Consider the following 18,033-nt stretch of genomic DNA (forward strand, 5'->3'; position numbering starts at 1 on the left):
ACAGACCTTGAGCGGTCAGCCCACACCTTGTTTTGCTGCGCGAGGAAGCTGCAGCAGAAAAACTGCATGTCTTCCTCACACAGCAAAAAGAACCCGCAAAAAGCGTGTTCTTTTTGTGGTGCCATTGTGATACCGCAGTGTGCCGATGGCACTCTCACCACATCACAATGGTGTCACGACATGTGGACACTAAGCGTCTGTTGCATCAAAATGGCAGCACCCATCTGTACAGGGTGCCTCCATTTTGATGTATGGAATACGTGCTAGAGTTGTGGAGCGTCTGTAAGCGACATCCTGAGGCAACCCTAGCACATATTCTTTAGGTCCTAAAAGGCCCATCTGTACTGGGCTTATGTTTTAAGGGGATCATGAGAATGCATGACTTATTAGAAAAGATAGTAATGCATGGTAAGGCAGAAGGCAGTAGGAAATGAGGAGGACAACATTACAAGATTATAGACTAAATCAAGGAAGCCACAGCTCTGGGTTTGCAAGACCTAAGCATGGCTAATAAAGCTTATGCTACAAAGTTTTAATTTCTCTTAGTCTCAAAGGTGCTACTAGATTCCTTTGCATACTAAGTAGGGTTGTTGATAAGATAGTGACCTGGAGGTCTCCCGTTTACAAATGTGACCATAAGTTGAAGTTGACTTGACAGCAATGAATAACAACCACCACAATAATCGTGCCATAGCAGTGTGAGCTTGAATGATGATGACTCTGAAAAACAGGGTTTAGATCTCAGTTTCTTTTCTCTCCTCAGCCAGCCTCGCCATCACCTCTTAATCAGAGCCAGTGGGGCCTCCGCTGGCTAAATCCTGCCTTCAATTACAGTATCACAAATAACAGAGCAATGGAATAACAATAACAAATTTTTTTGTATACTCATACTACTATATTTAAAAAATTGACATATATTATAGAAGTCCAAAAATGTTTTGTCTTTGACATTCATTGTCCCACTTTACCTAAGTGCCCAGCTTGAGTTTTTAGACCTGCCTTGTCTTTCTTTTTTGTCTTCAGCAAATCAGTCAGTGGCAAGTCCACTTGAGCAAAACTAAGAATAAACTGTATAAAAGTTGGCAGACCCCAAGAAATTCTGCAATTGCCATCACATTCTCAAGGGCTCCCAATTTAGAACAGCTCTAACTTGTAGAGTCCATTTCTATGCCCTTATTTGAAATATTCCAATCCTTGTTATCCACTGGCGTTTGGTTCCAGGATCTCCCGTGGATAACAAAATACGTGGATGCTCAAGTTCCATTAAATATAATGGCACAGCAAAATAGTGTCCTTTATATCAAATGGCAAAATCAAGGTTTGCTTTTTGGAATTTATACTTTTTGGAATATTATCATGGTGTGGATGCTTGAATCCGTGGTTAAAAAAATTCCATGGATAAGGAGGGGTGACTGTAGTCGATTTCTCTTTATGGAATTCACACTTTGACAGTTTTACATATAGCTGATTGTCCAACAACATTTTTAGCACTTTCCTTATCAGGCTCACATGTGATTTAAGCTCTTATGAATAAATCAAAACATCACCTAAACAGACCAATACCCCCTTGTGCAAATACTCATCCAGCACTTTATTGATCAAGTGCATAAATACTCGGAGAGCTCCCATTCAAAAGGCATGACAATGTATTCAAAAGAACTGAGAGGGCAGTTAAAAGCAGTTTTGAATTTACCCCCCTCCCTTATTCTTCCAAGAAAGTAATCTCTCTGAAGCTCCAGCTTGATGAACACCTTTTCTGTTGTCAACTGGACCAATAGATCTTTCATGAAGGAGATGGGTTATTTGTTTGAAGTTCTAACAGCATTTAAGCCTCAAAGGTCCATGACTAGCCTCAGAAGCCCATCTTTTTTCTCCTGAAGCAACACCGGGGTCATCATGGGCAGCGTTGCCAGGTGTATCAACCCCCTCATCCACTTCTGTGGGAGTCATAGAGTACAATGTAGGTTAAGCAACTTGGCCCCCAGTTCAGGTTCAATAGTATAGTCCAACTTGCACTGGGGAGACAAGGGATCACATTCCTTTTCAGTAAAAACTTCTGCATACTCCCAGGGAATGTCCAGGTCTCTCTTCTCTTGTGCTCCCCCCAATATCTCTGTCCCCACTTTTGGTGCCACACTCTCAGCCACCACCTCTTTTCTTGGGACTTGAGTTAATGTACATATGCAATAGACAATCTGTATTTGGAAAGCTAATCTTCTCAGATTTCCACTGAATGCTATGATCTGAAATCAGAGCCAAATTAATCCCAGCATTTGAGGATAGTTAGTTGTAGGAGCCAGCACAAACTGGATGGCCTCCCAATCGATCCCTACTCCCCAAAGGCCAAACAAGGTCTGGTCCCTGATCAAGATCTGCCAGCATGTCACTCCCATCCATTTGGACAAAATTGATGGGTGTGTCAAGCTTTTCAATTCATAATCCCAATCCCATAGTCACCACAGGATTCATGAGACAGCTGGTATACTCAGAGTCCACGACTACTATCAAATCCATACTTCCTTCCCCTCTCCTGTGAGGGATCCTCAGCTTGACTTGCATAAAAAGAGGGCTGTGCCTCCACTCACCATGGTCTTTATGCTCCTGCTTTCCCCAGTCTGTCTTTTGGCACTTTTAAAGGGAGACTCTTGTTTCCCTTAGGCTCTTCATCACTCATTGACTCTTCTGCCTGGTCCTTGTCTGCTGTTCTGGCTGCCATTGCTGTTCCTTTTCTCCTCACCAGCTGTTCTTTCTGGGGGCAACCTGCTGACAGATTATCCTCCTTGTCACAGTGCAGGCATAGCCTATTCTCTCTCAGTCTGGTTCAGGCCCCCAACTAGATGGCTGGGGGTTTCTGATTTTTCCTGTTGCCTTCAGTGTCAGTCTTTCAAGTTGCTTGTTGAACTTTACTGTCTACCTAACCATCTCTCCTGCACAAGGAGCATCCCCTTCATCAGAGTGCCAGTGCTGTCTCTAGACAGTGCCCACTCCAAGATACTGGGGTTCAGCCTGTCTTTGAAATACTGGATTTCAATAGCTTCTCACCAATGTGGTATACGTGCTGTCACTTGCTGAAACTCTTCAACATACTTAGAGTACTCTTGTATCAAAGCCTTGTGCGTGCTTTCTCCTGCCAGAATGGATCCTCAAACTGTACGCACAAACTTGTCATGAAAGCTCAAAAATCATTCTGCTCAGGAGCCATTTGGCCTTACAGGTTGAACTCTGCCTCTCTCTTGAGATGAATAGTGACATCCCTCACCTTAGCTGCTTCAGAGTGGAAGATGGGCTCCCACTCAGTCATAAGGAAAAATGGCATTCTCTCAGCACTCCAATTTAAAAGCAGCTCCCAGGGGCCATACATATGGATGGCATGCAGCCGCCCCTTTTAGCCCCAGATCAGTGCTGCAGCAACCGCATGCAGCAGCACCGATCCATTCCCTGGAGGGAGCAAAAAGAAGCCGCCCCAAGCAGCTCCCTGGAAGGGGTGTCAGAAGTGCCGTGGTGATGCGTTATGATGCCACTTCTGCCCTGCACCATTTGGGTGCTGCACTGAAGGTGCATCATCGTAGTGCACACCATCTAAAAGGATGCGCACCAAAATGGTGCCCAAAACTGTAAGGGCTTTAAGCATGTGGATGCTCAGCCCTTGCGCCATGCACAGGCTGCCAGTCATCTGTCACCACATAGATGAGAGTCAGCTGGGGGGAACTGGTGCCCATCCTCATGCCCCACCAGAACTGGTGGGACCAGCTACCCAATTTACTTTGACCCTCATGGCTGGTCACTGCTGTCTCCTCCCAACATGAGGGTATGTAGGAAGCTTCGCACCTAGGCCAACTCCTCCCAAAGTTGCTGCACCTCAGTGGTACCAGTGCATTTGGCCACCCCTCAATTGAGTGGCTCCCAAAGTCTTGAGGTTAGTGGAGGTTGCTGCCCCATCTCAAACATCACTTCCTCTGAGCAGCAGGCATTTTGCCTCTCAACTCCAAGCCCACTGTTCTCGTCATCCTTTTTCAACTGCATGTCTGCGATGATTCAGATCCAAGAGAGAGTCCTGACATCTGTAATATACAGGTTAACTCCACTCCAGGAAGAAGATTTCTGTAGATTCAGAAAGGTTTTCATGAGTAAGCAGAGTAGACCACAGTATACAGTTGTTGTCAGGACTGAATATTTTTTAAAAAATAAATAGTCCCTATGTATGTACTTTATACACTATTTATATGACAGGACGTAGAACTAAGGAAGAAGAAAAAGGAAAGGGAAAAGAAAATTTAAAATGAAATTATGGAAAAATAAAAATTACTTAAGAGCAATCCCAAAAACAAAAAGGTTATGAAAGAAATGAAAGCCATAGTTTTTTGTTAGTTTTTCAAAGAGTTTCTTCCTGACGTTTCGCCAGCATCTGTGGCTGGCATCTTCAGAGAAATGAAAGCCCTTCAAAAATTAAATATAGAGTTAACAGTGGAAATAGAAGCAAAAATAAAATATAACAAAGAATTTTTTAAACATGCAAATAAGTCAGGAAAATGGCTATCATGTAAATTAAGGAAAAGACGAGAAAAGAGAGTAATTACAGAAATAAAAGAAGGACAGAAAAAATATACAAAACTGGAAGAAATAAAAAAAACCTTATCATTGTTACAGGGAGTTTTTAAAAGAGGAGCCAACAACAGTAGAAAATATGAAAGAGATAGAAAACTATTTAGAAAAAGAAGAGATACCACAGATTACAGTAGAACAAAGAAATCATCTAAACAGACCAATTATAATGATGGAAGTAATTTGTTGTTGTTAACCGCCCTTGACCTCAGATCGACAGTGACCCTGTAGATGAGACATCTCCAAGACTCCCTAACCTCCACTGCTCTGCTCAGTTCCTACACATGTTGCAAACACTGCTTGTTGCAAACATCCTACTTCTTACTAGTCACAAGTTTTGTGAGACTTGTTACTCTGTATTTTTATTCACATTTTAGATTTTTGGCATAGTTAGATAACAAGAGACAAAGAATGAACAATGGAAACATTAATGTGATTACTGGGAGTGGCATCTAGTACAAATGAAAGAAAGTTTGGCTGTGGTTTGTTGTACTCCTATGCCTAGAGGGAATGTCTATGAAGATGTATGAGCTGTTCCTTTTGGACCTAAGGCAGTTTTGGATGAAGAGTAGCATTCTTGCCTTATGTAAAACTGCCCAGTGAAGGTCATGTTCTCATTTGTAATTTTCCATGCTAGACTATTGCAGTATTGAATCATCTTCCACAATTTTACAATAAGAGCTCAAATACAGCATAAACAGCTCACTAATTGACGACATTTTTACTTTACAATTTTAAAAAATTGTGTTGGTGTACTTTCAATTGACAACATTAGATTGTGTATATGGGATTTTTGCATACTACCTCCTGTTAAGTTTGCACTGTTGTTATGTACTCCTATTACGGTGGATTTAGTTGTACCCCATGAATGAAATTGTTCTAAATTGTACAAATTAGTACTGGATTGGCAAAGTTTCTTTCTTTCTTTCTTTCTTTCTTTTTTTTAATTGGCAAAGATTTTTTAAATGACTGTTTTTAAATAAAACAACTTTTTCTAGAAAGTATAACTGAATGAAACTTGGTCAAACTAATCTTATAGTATTGAGAACAGATTGAAGATTCTGTAAGAAAAAAAAACACAAAATCTTTTTGTCTAATTTAGAAAATACCTTTTTTCCCCCGTAATATGAAATTGCTGCTATCTGAATGTGCACTTTGTTTTTATCTTGTTCTTCTTTCTTATCTTTGGTCTCCATGGGCTTTGCTTCCAGCCAGAAGAAGCTGGAATATTGTGAATTCTAAACTTACACTATTACTGCTTTATTCTTGTTTATTACATTGGCAAGGGCTTGTCTTCTAATGGTTTCAGTGTCCTAGAATGAACAGCAATTTTATATCTTTTGTACTGATTATTTATCATTCTTGTTAGTATTATAATAACATACGAGGGAATGTTCTTTTTATTTTTTAAGTGGTGGACAATCTAATTGGGTTTAGGGATCACATTTCATCCCCCATAATACACTAAATACTGGAATTAGTGGGGTCATACCTAATTGTTGCAAACAAAGGGTCAGGATCAGCAAACATTAAGTTTTCCCCATAGTTTTTAATTCCAAGTATACAAGAGTATATCTGTGTATTTCCTGGCTAATCATGCTCATAGAAACAGCCTGGAAGTGTGTTAACTTTGTAAGCAGTTGTCTGTACATGCTTTGTTTACAAAGCTAATATAGCTTCCTGGGAGTACTATTAGCCAAAGGAAAAAAGGCACACATTTTGTGCATCCAAACAGCCAGTTTCTGACATCATCATGGCTCATACAGTGGCAGGAGCTAGGTATACCCTTGTGAGGCTCAAAAGTGGATAGAGAAATGATCTGATGTTTAAGGATGACTTGGAAGGAAAGTGCATCCCTCATCCATGGGGGTTAGTGCAAATCATAGCAATTCTGAAACTTGGAGGTGACCCACTTACAATGGGTTCCTATAGGCTAATCTCTTTACTGAATGGCACGTAGAAATTATAAACAAATGGTAAATGGCTAAATGCCAAACTAGTTCAATGGAAACACCTGAATTTTCCTTATTAGGCAGATTGGCTTTGATTAAAATGTTTATCTTCCCAAAATTCATTCCAAATGCTTTTTTTTAAACTCCCCCCCCCCTTTTTTTTTTTTTTTAGGCTAAAGAAACTAAAGTAAGGGCAGAAGCAGAAAATTTTATAGGCATTCAAAAGAAATTCAGGTTTATGAATTTAGTAAAATATACACAATCTAGCAAAGGTGGCTTATATCTCCTAATTTTATTCTTTAATTTGAAGTATTTCAGTTGAAATAAACAGCCTTTATTAAATCTGAGGACTATCTTCAGTCAACTTGTATGGAAATGGACTCTGAGTATAGGTAAGCATAGTTTTTTTCTTTCAAAAATTAAATAAGACAGCTCTGAGTGGGATTCAAAATCCCTTTCTAAAACAAACCTTAACAACTGTCTGGCAACAGAGGATGAAATATCTGGTAAGAAGACTGTCGTCTGTGCAATATTTTTCTTCACAGTCCTTATTCCCTCATAATTTTACACATCAGCAGCTCAGGGCTTTCAAAAAAACCAACCTCTGAATGGTTAGTGAGCTGTTAATGGTGCACCCATGAGGTTCAATGTATTAACTTAAAAGATTTGAAGCCCTTCTGGTTACAGTTACTTCTGATAAGCTCATTTGCCAGTGTATGGACTAGGCACCATGGCCCTCTACAACCACTCACCCAGTTTGAACACATTTGTGTTAAATATAGTGCACACATTAAGGGCTTAGCTTCCCTGTTTTATAAGTTTATAGTAGACATAAAGTCTGGTAAACCAACTGATGCAAAATTTGGTTGCGAAACAGAGCTTGATATAGAAATCACAGATAAGGAATGGTGTAAAATTTGGTCCTCCCTTCCCTACCATTCCTCCTCCTCCAGCAACAAGGAATGTACACTAAAATTAGTCCATAGATGGCACTGGACTCCAGAGAAGCTTACAAAGATCACCCCTCATGCCTCCCCTTTGTGTAGGAGAGGATGTGGCAATAGAGGCACCTTAAAACACTTCTGGTTTGACTGTCCTAAAGTCAGTGACTTTTGGAATGAGGTTGTACAGCTAGTTGTTGAAGTAATCAACCAGAATGTTAAGTGGTGTATTGCCTCACTCCTCATATCTATATTCTGGGATAAAAATGCAAATGTTCCCCATAAGGAGCCAGTATCTTTTTACTTTCACTTATGGAAATAGGCCAACATTGGAAGATGCAACAATCTGTCCACACACTTATGGTTACCCTGGATCTGGTCAACTGCATCAGCCAAGAAGCCTACTTATAATTTAAAATGAGTCAGAAATTTAAAGACAAAATACCCTGTTGAAAATATGGTTTAACTTTATTATGTATGCTGATAAAAGGCCTCCTGTAGCCTCACCTTCCCTGCTGAGATTTTGGAGAAATACTTTTTGAATGGGACTATGCAGTACTCTGCCGTTGAAATGTGAAGTCAGATTAAGCTAAATGTTGTTAAATAAATAACAATAAAAACTTTATTTATATACCGCCTTTCCTATAGATCAAAGCGGTTTACAATATAGTGGGTATGTGACACATGTCACAGTACAGAACAGTAAAATACCTCACTAATTACAAATTCACAGTTTCATAAAATCTAAGCCATATCACAATCATTAAAACCAACAGTTATGGGGGAAGTTCCTAATCTAAACAGAATTGAGAGGGTATGTTACTTGAAAAAGGTGAGTTTTAGTGCCTTCTTATAGGCTTCTAATGTAGGACAGAGTCAGATCTTATCTGGGAGAGAGTTCCAGAGAGTATGGGCTGTTGTCATATAAGCCCTCCGGTGAGTTGTAACTAATTTTACCCTGGGGCAATCAAGTAAAAATTTCCCCGTTGTTCTGATGGTGCGGGGCAGATTATGTAGGGAGAGGCGCTCCCTCAAGTAACTCGGGCCCAAGCCATATAGGGCTTTATAGGTAACGACCAACACTTTGTATTGTGCCCGGAAGCTAATAGGCAGCCAGTGAAGAGATTTTAATCTAGGTGTTATGTGGTCCGATCTCGGGGTACCTGTAATCAATCTGGCTGCAGCATTCTGAATTAGTTGTAGCTTCCAAACCTGGTACAAAGGTAGCCCCATATAGAGCGCGTTGCAGAAATCCAAGCGAGAGGTTACCAGTGCATGTACTATAGTTTCAAGGTCCTTTCTGTCCAGACAGGGATGCAGTTGGCGTATCAGCCAAAGCTGATACCAAGGACTCCTGGCCATCGCATCTACTTGAGATGATAATTGTAGAGATGAGTCCAGGAGTACTCCCAAACTGCGAACTTTATCCTTTAAGGGAAGCTTAATCCCATCAAGGATAGGATGGCAAATTTCCCTGTCTGGACTTGGGGTACCTATCACAAGTACCTCTGTTTTCTCTGGATTCAGCTTGAGTTTGTTTTCCCTCATCCAACCCATTACTGACCCCAGACAGGCATCCAGAGAGGAGGTGCCATCCTTAGTCACTGTATCAGTTGGAGACATGGAGAGATAGATCTGGGTGTCATCAGCATACTGATAACACCGTGCTCCATGCTTCTGGATAATCTCACCCAGAGGCTTCATGTAAATGTTGAATAGCATGGGGGATAGAATGGCACCCTGAGGGACGCCAGATGTCAGCTCTCTTTTACGAGAGCTAGTATCCCCCAGCCTCACCAGTGGAACCTTCCCGAGAGGTAGGAACGGAGCCACTGGAGTGCAGTGCCCCTGATACCCAGCTCTCCCAGGTGTTCCAGAAGGATACCATGGTCAATGGTATCGAAGGCTGCTGAGATGTCCAAGAGCACTAACAGGGTCACTTTTCCCCTGTCAATGCCCAATTGTTTTCTTTTTGAATGTTATGATGTTATTGTTAATGGACATGCCTATTTCTCTTTATAATACAATCAGAAAAAAATTAAGAAAGAATGAAAATGGAGAAAAAAACTTTGTTAGAATATATCAGAATGGCTTTGTATTGTTCACCTAAAGCTTTGATGACGTGTGTGTATGTATCCATTAAGTTTTATATTATAAACTAGCTTTGAAAATGTAGAGCGATGTTGTAGCACCTTTGAGACTAACTGAAGGAAAGAAGTCGGCAGCATGAGCTTTCATAGACTTAAGTCTACTTCTTTCTTTCTTTCTTTCTTTCTTTCTTTCTTTCTTTCTTTCCGTTGTCTCAAAGATGCTGCAATATCTCTCTACATACTGATTCTACAGACTAACCTGGCTATATTTTTGAATTCTAGCTTTGAAAATGTAAATTTTTTTTAACAGCCTTGTATATACCATATGGCTACACAAAGGAAACATCAAAAGTTATTATTGTAAAAGAACGTTTCAATACCTAAGCAGGACTTTGTTCACTCTGTGGTTAACATTGTAGCTTTCTGGATGCAAGTACATTTCTGTGAAGCCAGAATAATACTTCTTTCCCCACAAATTTAGACTTATCAAGGTAATCACCTCAGGGTATTGATTTGTATCTAGGAAATTGTGAGATTTTTAAATTGTCTTTCATATAGTAATTCCTGTAGTAAAATTCTTCTCCAGTAACACCTGCTAATTGCTACTGATGTTAAGAGCGGTTTAACTTTCAATCCATTCTTTAATTCTATTTACTGTATGAGACAAATATCCATAGTATTTGTAACGACTTGGCTTCCGCCCAGAACTAGAATGGTTTATTTTGCAGAGAAATAATGCCAGATCAAAATTTTCTTATAGGTGAATTATGATTAAGAAACCATGACAAAAATTCTTGGCCCAGGGATACTATGCCTATTCATAAAAACCAATGAAAGGAAGGATAATCACAAGATCCAGTGTCCATATTAGATTGTAAAGGGGAGAATAGTGAATGAGAGAATGCAGAGTAAACGACTGACTGCCTACAGTGAGAGAATACACATCATCCTGCCTTGAAATCAAGCTACACTATACTCCTAAACTCTATACAGTCAAACTGGATTTCTACCAGAACAAAAACATGAGCAATTAAACACTGGAAGTATTATGCAATAATACTATAAAACAGTTTAAAAAGCAAAGCCAGTTTGCCATACCAACTTTTTTCCCACCAGGATCAGTGAGATTCCAGAAAATTAAGCACCATATTACACTAACAATCTTTTTATTTTCTTAAAGTGTATGCTACAGAACAAACCCCCTTTTAATATGCATTATGTTTTGTTAAGACACCAATAATTTTAACACACTTTTGCTAATTAAACAAACTTCTGAGAAAAGGATGCTATGTGTGTTTGATGCTGCTTCCCCAAATACTGCATGACTGAATGAACTGTAGTGGGTAATGTTTATTTTCCCAGAGGCAAAAGCACAGGGAAACGGAAAACGGAAGTTGCTAATACGGCTATTCTTCAGAATCAGGACAATTTTAAATTATTTATATGAAGAGATATTTTTGAAGACAGTTTTCAGTTGTGCACTACCATGATGTTTTTTCTCTCTGCTTCTTATAGAGATCAAATCTCACATGGCTCAGACCCTTCCATACAGCAGTTAGTGGGGAGAGTGACTAGGCAATGCACCCCATGGTCAGGGGATGATGAGAGTTGTAGTCCAACACACCTGAAATAGGGGAGGACTTGCTTATGAACAAGTAGTTCAATTTGATTACTGAACTGGTTCATCTGGACTTGGTTCCATTCTGTTCCAGGTACTGCCAGTATTCATGGAAAAGGTCTCAATATGGCCCACTTATTATTATTATTATTATTATTATTATTATTATTATTATTAACCTTTATTTATGAAGCGCTGTAAATTTACACAGCACTGTACATACAATCTTTTTAATTGGACGGTTCCCTGCCCTCAGGCTTACAATCTAGAAAGACACGACACAGAAGGAGAAGGGAGGGGTGGTGGGGAAGGGGCCTGTCTAGTAAGATAATACATATAAAATACATAGCAATACAGGAAATGATTCAATAAAACAGACAACAAAAGAACATCAAATAGCAAGTGACAATTATGCAATATACATACTGTATTGCAACTACCATATTCTGTAGCCTGAACTGTCTGTAGAAGCCAAAATGATTAAACTGAGACTGTTGTACTTTAGACATATCATGAGAAGACACGGCTCATTAGAAAAGGCAATAAAGCTTACTAAAGTAGAAGGCAATAGGGTTAAAAAAAAGGAAAACCACATTACAGCTTGATAGACTCAGTTAAGGAAGCCATGGCTCTGAGTTTGCAAGACCTACGTAGGGCTGTTGATAACAGATTGACAAACACCATCCCTTCTTTTATTTTTGTACAATATGTATTTCTAATCACTGAAATCACCTGCTCATGTAGTTGAGATTACAATTTCATGCAACTGACAAAATGGGATGACTCACAATACTGTACATGCTAATCTTAATGGTGCCTCTAGATTGAGTTTCTAGTGCAGTAGTGTTCAGAGGGCAGGGTTTATATGGCGGGGCAGATTAAACATGACTACTCATCAGGTACATAATTTACTGGAAACTGATATCCATTCTTTCTGTGACAATATCTTAAGAAAAGACGTATGTAGAGAGATCTTGTAGCACCTTTGAGACTAACTGAAATAAAGAAGTTGGCAGCATGAGCTTTTGTAGACTTCAGATGCATATATTCCTCAGATGCACTAAGAAAAGATGATGAAGGATATGTCAGTTTAAAAACAACAACACACCCAAATTTTGGGTCAAAGCAGGATCAGATTATACGTTTATAAAGGAACTAATTCTAAAAGGAACGAAGACATTGAAATGTGTTCTGTGAAAGAGTGGCAGTATAAGAATTGTATAGCTAGCCTAGAACATAGCGAGGTAGTTAATTACAGCATTTTTTTGTACAGTATTAAAACTAAAGTACCTTGGGCCAGCATGGTGTAGAGGTTTGAATACTGGACCAAGGCAGTGTGGTGTAGTGGTCTGAGTGTTGGACTAGGATACTGGAAGTTGTAGTATCCTACTGTAGTTTGTCATGGCATCAGACCTCTATGACAGAGAAGGTTAAAAGTCCCACAAAACTACAGTTCCCAGAATTCCGTAGCATTGAATGAGGGCAGTTAAAGTGGTCTCAAACTGGATTATTATTTCTGCAGTGTGTTTTGGCCCTTTTGTTTGTTGGACCAATGTTATCCAAAGGCCTCAGTAGGGAGTGCTTGCTGTCAGTCATCATCAACTTGAGGGAAAGCAGCCTATTAAGGAGGCTCAATATACATCCCCAATCCACAAAAAGGGAGACGCAAGAGACTGCAGCAACTATAGGACCATAGCACTGATCTCCCATGCAAGCAAAATCATGCTCAAAATTCTGCAACATAGATCACACAGAGCTTTTGGGTGGTTTTCTGGGTCAGTTCCAACGATGCGGTTTCAGGTCATAAAATGACTGTGTTATCAGACACCATTGATTTCTATGGGAGCCCTTTGCGAAGTGCTTCAGCAGTGTTTCTGAAGTCACCCCTGATTTTGATAAAAACGGGGAAAAGTGACTTCACAGAATTCGCTTCCAGGCTGCCTTTGATTGCACTGCGGATTGGTCTGGTCTGGAATGCAGCTTTGCTATTGTTCTGGTACTCCACTGCAAGCGCCCCAGGAGGAGGAGGAGGAGGAGGCAGCCCCCATCCCTTCCTTCCCGTGGGTGCCTGGCACCCTTGGGAAGGGAAAGACGAGGAGGAGGCAGCCCCCCAGTCCCTTCCTTCCCGGGGATGATGCCCATCATCCCCGTGAAGGGAGGGAGCCGGAGGAGGCAGCCCTCCCAGTCCTTTCCTTCCTGGGATCCCTGTCACCCGCTGGAAAGGAGGGAGGAGGAGGGAGCCCCGCCCCCAACCCCTTCTCCTCATGGGGCGTTTCGAATCGTTGAACCCTCCGGTGTGGTAATACAATGTGCTCTCACTCCCCTTTGCTTGAATCCGCATCACGTGACTTGCTTGGAATCGAACTGACTTCGCTTGCCCCTCACTTCGGAAGGACAACAGAAAGGCAGACAGGTATGGTAAAACATCATGTTTTACCTCAATCTGCATTGCTAGACAGGAGTGACTCTGGATCTGGTGTGAAAAAACATCACACTTTGCATTACTAGAACAGGAGTGACTGCGGATCTCAGCTGCAAACCCCACCATGTGTGAGAAGGTCCATGGAGAGAGAAATCCCAGAGGTACAAGTGGGGATCAGGAAAGGAAGAGGCACCGGGAACCACACTGCATGGAGTGCACCAGGGAATTCCAGAGAAAACCAGCATGTGCTTTATAGACTATAGCAAAGCCTTTGACATGAAAGGCTATGGAATGATGCCCTTAAAGACATGGGAGTGCCAACACATCTGATAGTCCTGATGAGGAATCTGTACTCAGGACAAGAGGCTGCTGTCAGAACAGAAGATGGAGAAACAGAGTGGTTCCCAATTGGCAAAGGAGCCACACAAGGCAGTATCCTTTCACCCTATCTGTTCAACTTGTATGCAGAACATATTATAAGAAAAGCAAGCTTGGGCACAAGCCTGAATGTCCTTCATTTTGAGCCTGGCTTAGAAGCATGAATGCACATTTCTATGAGTGCGCTTTTTAGCTTTTCTTTGGTCATGTCAGCTACCCCTGAATGTTTTCCATTAATTAACAATTTGTAAGCTGCTCTGAGAGCATTTTGGTTGAATAGCCGGGTATAAATATTCTAAATGAATAAATAAATAAAGTACACTTATTAAATGAATAAATAAATAAAATACACTTGTTAAAATACAATAACAAAAACATCATTTTTAACCTGAGAGGACACCTCTCTATGAATCTCTAGGTCCTCTGGCGCAACTCTGTGTCAATGTCTGACAGACACTGACCATAGAACTGCACCGGAGGAGCTACAAAGGCCTAGTAGAGTATTCCCTCTAGGAATCTCTAGGTCTTTGGGTGCAACTTTCCGTTAAAGTTGACCATAGAGTTGTGCTGGAGGACCTAGATATTCCTAGAGAGAATCCGTGAACAATCAAATCTGCAAATATGGAGGGACGAGTGTATAATAAGTGTATAATAAGTGCCTTTATTTTTATCTTGGTGGAGGGTTGGCGGTTACAGTATAATGTATTGTTATCTTTTTTTATTGTAACCCGCCTCGATCCGTAAGGAGAAGTGGGCTAAAAATTATTATTATTATTATTATTATTATTATTATTATTATTATGATAACAAAGGAGGCTCCAAATGAGGCACAGCATTTTCTTGAGAGGAAAATTATTGTGACCAGCTTTTATTTATAGGAAACTGTAACTGTGAGGTAAGGAATAATAATAATAATAATAATAATAATAATAGTGAAAAATAATAATGAATAGTAATGTGAGGTCGGTGTATTTTGCAACCAGGTGAGGCTACTAAGGGGAGGAGCAGTGATTATAACGGTAGGAGTAGAAGACAGAGCCCTTATGCCTCAGAGACTCTCCTGGGAGGCGAAGCGGGGCCAACACCCCCTTCCTCTCTTGCCCCCCCCCCAAACTGCAGAGATAATGGAACAGTCCAACGGCTCCGCCTAAAGCCCAAAGGTAGCTCCCCATCACGTGACCGAGGAGAAGGAGGAGGCGGGGCGGTTCTCTCCTCCCCAATTGCCTACTTGGGTTGATGGACACCCGCGCCGCCCAATGGCTCCCTCCGGTGAGCAGCAAGGGGCGGGACTCGCCGCGAAGGAGGCGAAGGGATTCAGGAGGTGTGCGTGATTGGCAGCTCCTGTGCTCAATGGCCGAGCGGGGTTCCCCCATGGCTCCGCCCCCTTCCCCCCTCGGCTTTTGCATGGGCGGGGAGGGAACAATGGGAGGAGGAGAAGGAGGGGGAGGCTGGAAAATGGCAGCGGCGGCGGCGACTGCGAGGAGGACGTTGCGGGGAAGAGGGGATGGCTGCGGCCGCAGGGAGCGGGCCTGGCTGCTGGTGCTGGCCTCCGCGTGCCTGGGTGAGTGCGAGCAAGCGAGCGAGCGAGGGACGGACGGAGGGGCTTCGGGGAGGGAGCCTCCTCTTCTCTTCCCCCTTCGCCTCCAGAGCCCAGGACGGAGGAAGGGGAGGCTCCTCCGGGAAAGAGCAGGCGCCGCAAGATGGAGGGGAAGGAGAGAAAGAGACAGGGATGGAGGACGCCAGGAAGCTGAGAGGTCTCTCCTGACAGTCCTCCTCAAATGGAGGACGGGTGTTGTTGGCCATTGTTTCCAGGTGGGAAAGGAGGACCTCGGGTCGCCCTCATGGAAACCCCTGGCTTTCATTCCTCCTGGACAGAAGGCGGAAATGGAGGACAGGCCCTGGGAAAGGAGGACGCCTCTGGCCGCCCTGCTCTCTCTCTCTGTGTGTGTTTTGGAGGCCCAGAGGTTCCCGTCCCCTGGCATTTTAGCCATGCTCAGAATGGAAATGGAGGACAGGCCCTGGGAAAGGAGGACCCCATGGAAACCCGTGCTTTTTAGTCATGCTCAGAACGGGGGACGTTTTTGTCATTCTTCCAGGTGGAAATGGAGGACAGGTCCTGGGAAAGGAGGACATATCTGGTCGCCCTGTTCTCATGGTCCGTGTGTGTTTTTGGAGGCCCAGAGGTTCCCCTCCCCTGGCATTTAAAACAGGGACTGGCCTTTCCTGCTGATGGTGGGCTTTTGTGTGAGTGAGTGAGTGTGTGTTTGTGTGCCTTCAAGTCGGCTTATGAATTTCACAGGGCTTTTCTTAGGCAGCAAGGGTTGTTCTCAGAGGTGCCAGTTCCTTCCTCTGAAACACCTTGGTCTTCATTGGCAGCCTCCCATACAAGCGCAGTACTAACCAGGGCTGACATTGCTTTGGCTCCCAAGGTCTGGTGCCTTTCTGCTCCTGGGCAGAAATGGAGGATGTGTCTGGACACCCTGCTTGTGAGGCTGTGTGTAGAGGCAGGGAGAGGTTTGGAGGCTGGGTGGTTTAAACTGCAGGGAACCAAACACAGGCCATGTTGGGGTAGGTGGTTTTGGTTCTGTCCATCTTTTGATTACCAAAAAAAAAAAACCAAAAAGGATAGCTGGGTGGAGGATCTCTCTCTCTCTCTCTCTCTCTCTCTCCTGCTTCAATGATGCCCCTGAAGCCCCCCTCCCCAGTCCCTTTCCTATCTAGAGGAAGGAGGACGGGCGTGGGATAAAGGTACGTGCCATGATGGTGGCTGTGCTGCTCTACGTGTGAACCGCCTTCTGCAAAATAGCCCAGGGCTGGAAGAAGAAGGTGACCTCCTCCTCCTCCTCTCCCCTTTCCTTTTCAGATGACAGTACACTGGCCCCTCCACATTCACTGGGGTTAGGGGCAAAGGACCCCCACCAATGTGGGAAAACCTCAAAGAACAACAACAGCAGCAGCAGCAGCACTATTTTTACCTAAGAGAACACCTCTCTAGCAATCTCCAGGTCCTCCAGTGCAACTCTATGGGAGACATCTGCCCAGAGGTTGATCATAGAATCGTGCTGGAGGACTATACATAGCTAGGGAAGTGTTTTCTCTATTAACACCTAGGTTCTCCAGCGCAACTCTATGGTTAGCTTCTGGAAGAGGTGCGTGGGAGAGATTCCTATTAATCAAAACCGCAAACACGATTGAGTTGATTGTTTTAATAAAGGGATGTTATTTATGGTTATAAGGGAGTTTTAACTGTTGTGTTGGTGGGAGGGACGATGTCTTCATTTTATATTGTTGTATTTTTATGGATATTGTACGCCGCATCAATCCTGATGGAGAGGCAGGATATAAATAAAATTTTATTATTATATTATATAAGGGCAGGCCAACTGTACCACACCACACTCTTATATTATTACTGTTATTAAAAATGTTTGCTTTTAAAAAAAATTATTTATACATTTTAATGTCGTTGCGCTGTTTCCACAAAAGTCAAAGCCACACATGCGGAGGGAGGGCCAGCTACACTCTTATATTACTATTATTTTCTTATACCCTGCCTTTCTCCCAGTATAGGGACTCAAGGTGGCGAACAGCAAATTCAAAACAATACTATTTAGAAATAGTGCAGCAACATTAAAATATATAAGTATAAAATTTAAAAAATTAAAAGTTAAAACAGTTATGAATTAAAAATGTAACATGCTAATAATACAAACCTTAAAACCTAAAACACACATTTAAATTCCAGCTATAGTGCAGCTGCTCCACTTTTACTGCTCTGGCTGCCTGCTGTGGCATTCTGGGGTTTGTAGTTCAGCGAGGCCTTCGAATCCTGGCTCTGCCATGCAAACCCACTCAGTGACCCATTGGGCAAGTCACACTCTCTCAGCATCAGAGGTGGCCATGGTAAACCTCTGAAGAAACATGACAAGAAAACCCCGTGATAAGTTTTACCTTAGGGTTGTCATAAATTTGGGAAGGACTTGAAGGCACACAGCGACAACAACAACAGAAGCCTAAGCGTTCTGTGGCC

The 18,033-nt window shown here is 42.2% G+C and overlaps 1 protein-coding gene across 3 annotated transcripts in view; it reads left to right on the forward strand.

Moving 5' to 3' along the window:
- Window positions 1–15,407: 15,407 nt before the first annotated feature.
- The window catches only part of LOC149319729 (myelin protein zero-like protein 1), a 49,935-nt gene continuing 47,309 nt past the window's right edge, over window positions 15,408–18,033 (forward strand). For all 3 annotated transcript variants that reach the window (XM_089512254.1, XM_089512255.1, XM_089512256.1), the window contains exon 1: window positions 15,408–15,564. In XM_089512254.1, the coding sequence (XP_089368380.1) occupies window positions 15,408–15,564 (157 nt within the window). The remainder of the gene's footprint in view (window positions 15,565–18,033) is intronic.

The sequence above is a fragment of the Sceloporus occidentalis genome, unplaced genomic scaffold (genome assembly GCF_023333645.1).
Source record: "Sceloporus occidentalis isolate IW3139 unplaced genomic scaffold, rSceOcc1.0.p SCAF_2, whole genome shotgun sequence".
In the NCBI taxonomy this organism is placed as follows: Eukaryota; Metazoa; Chordata; class Lepidosauria; order Squamata; family Phrynosomatidae; genus Sceloporus; species Sceloporus occidentalis.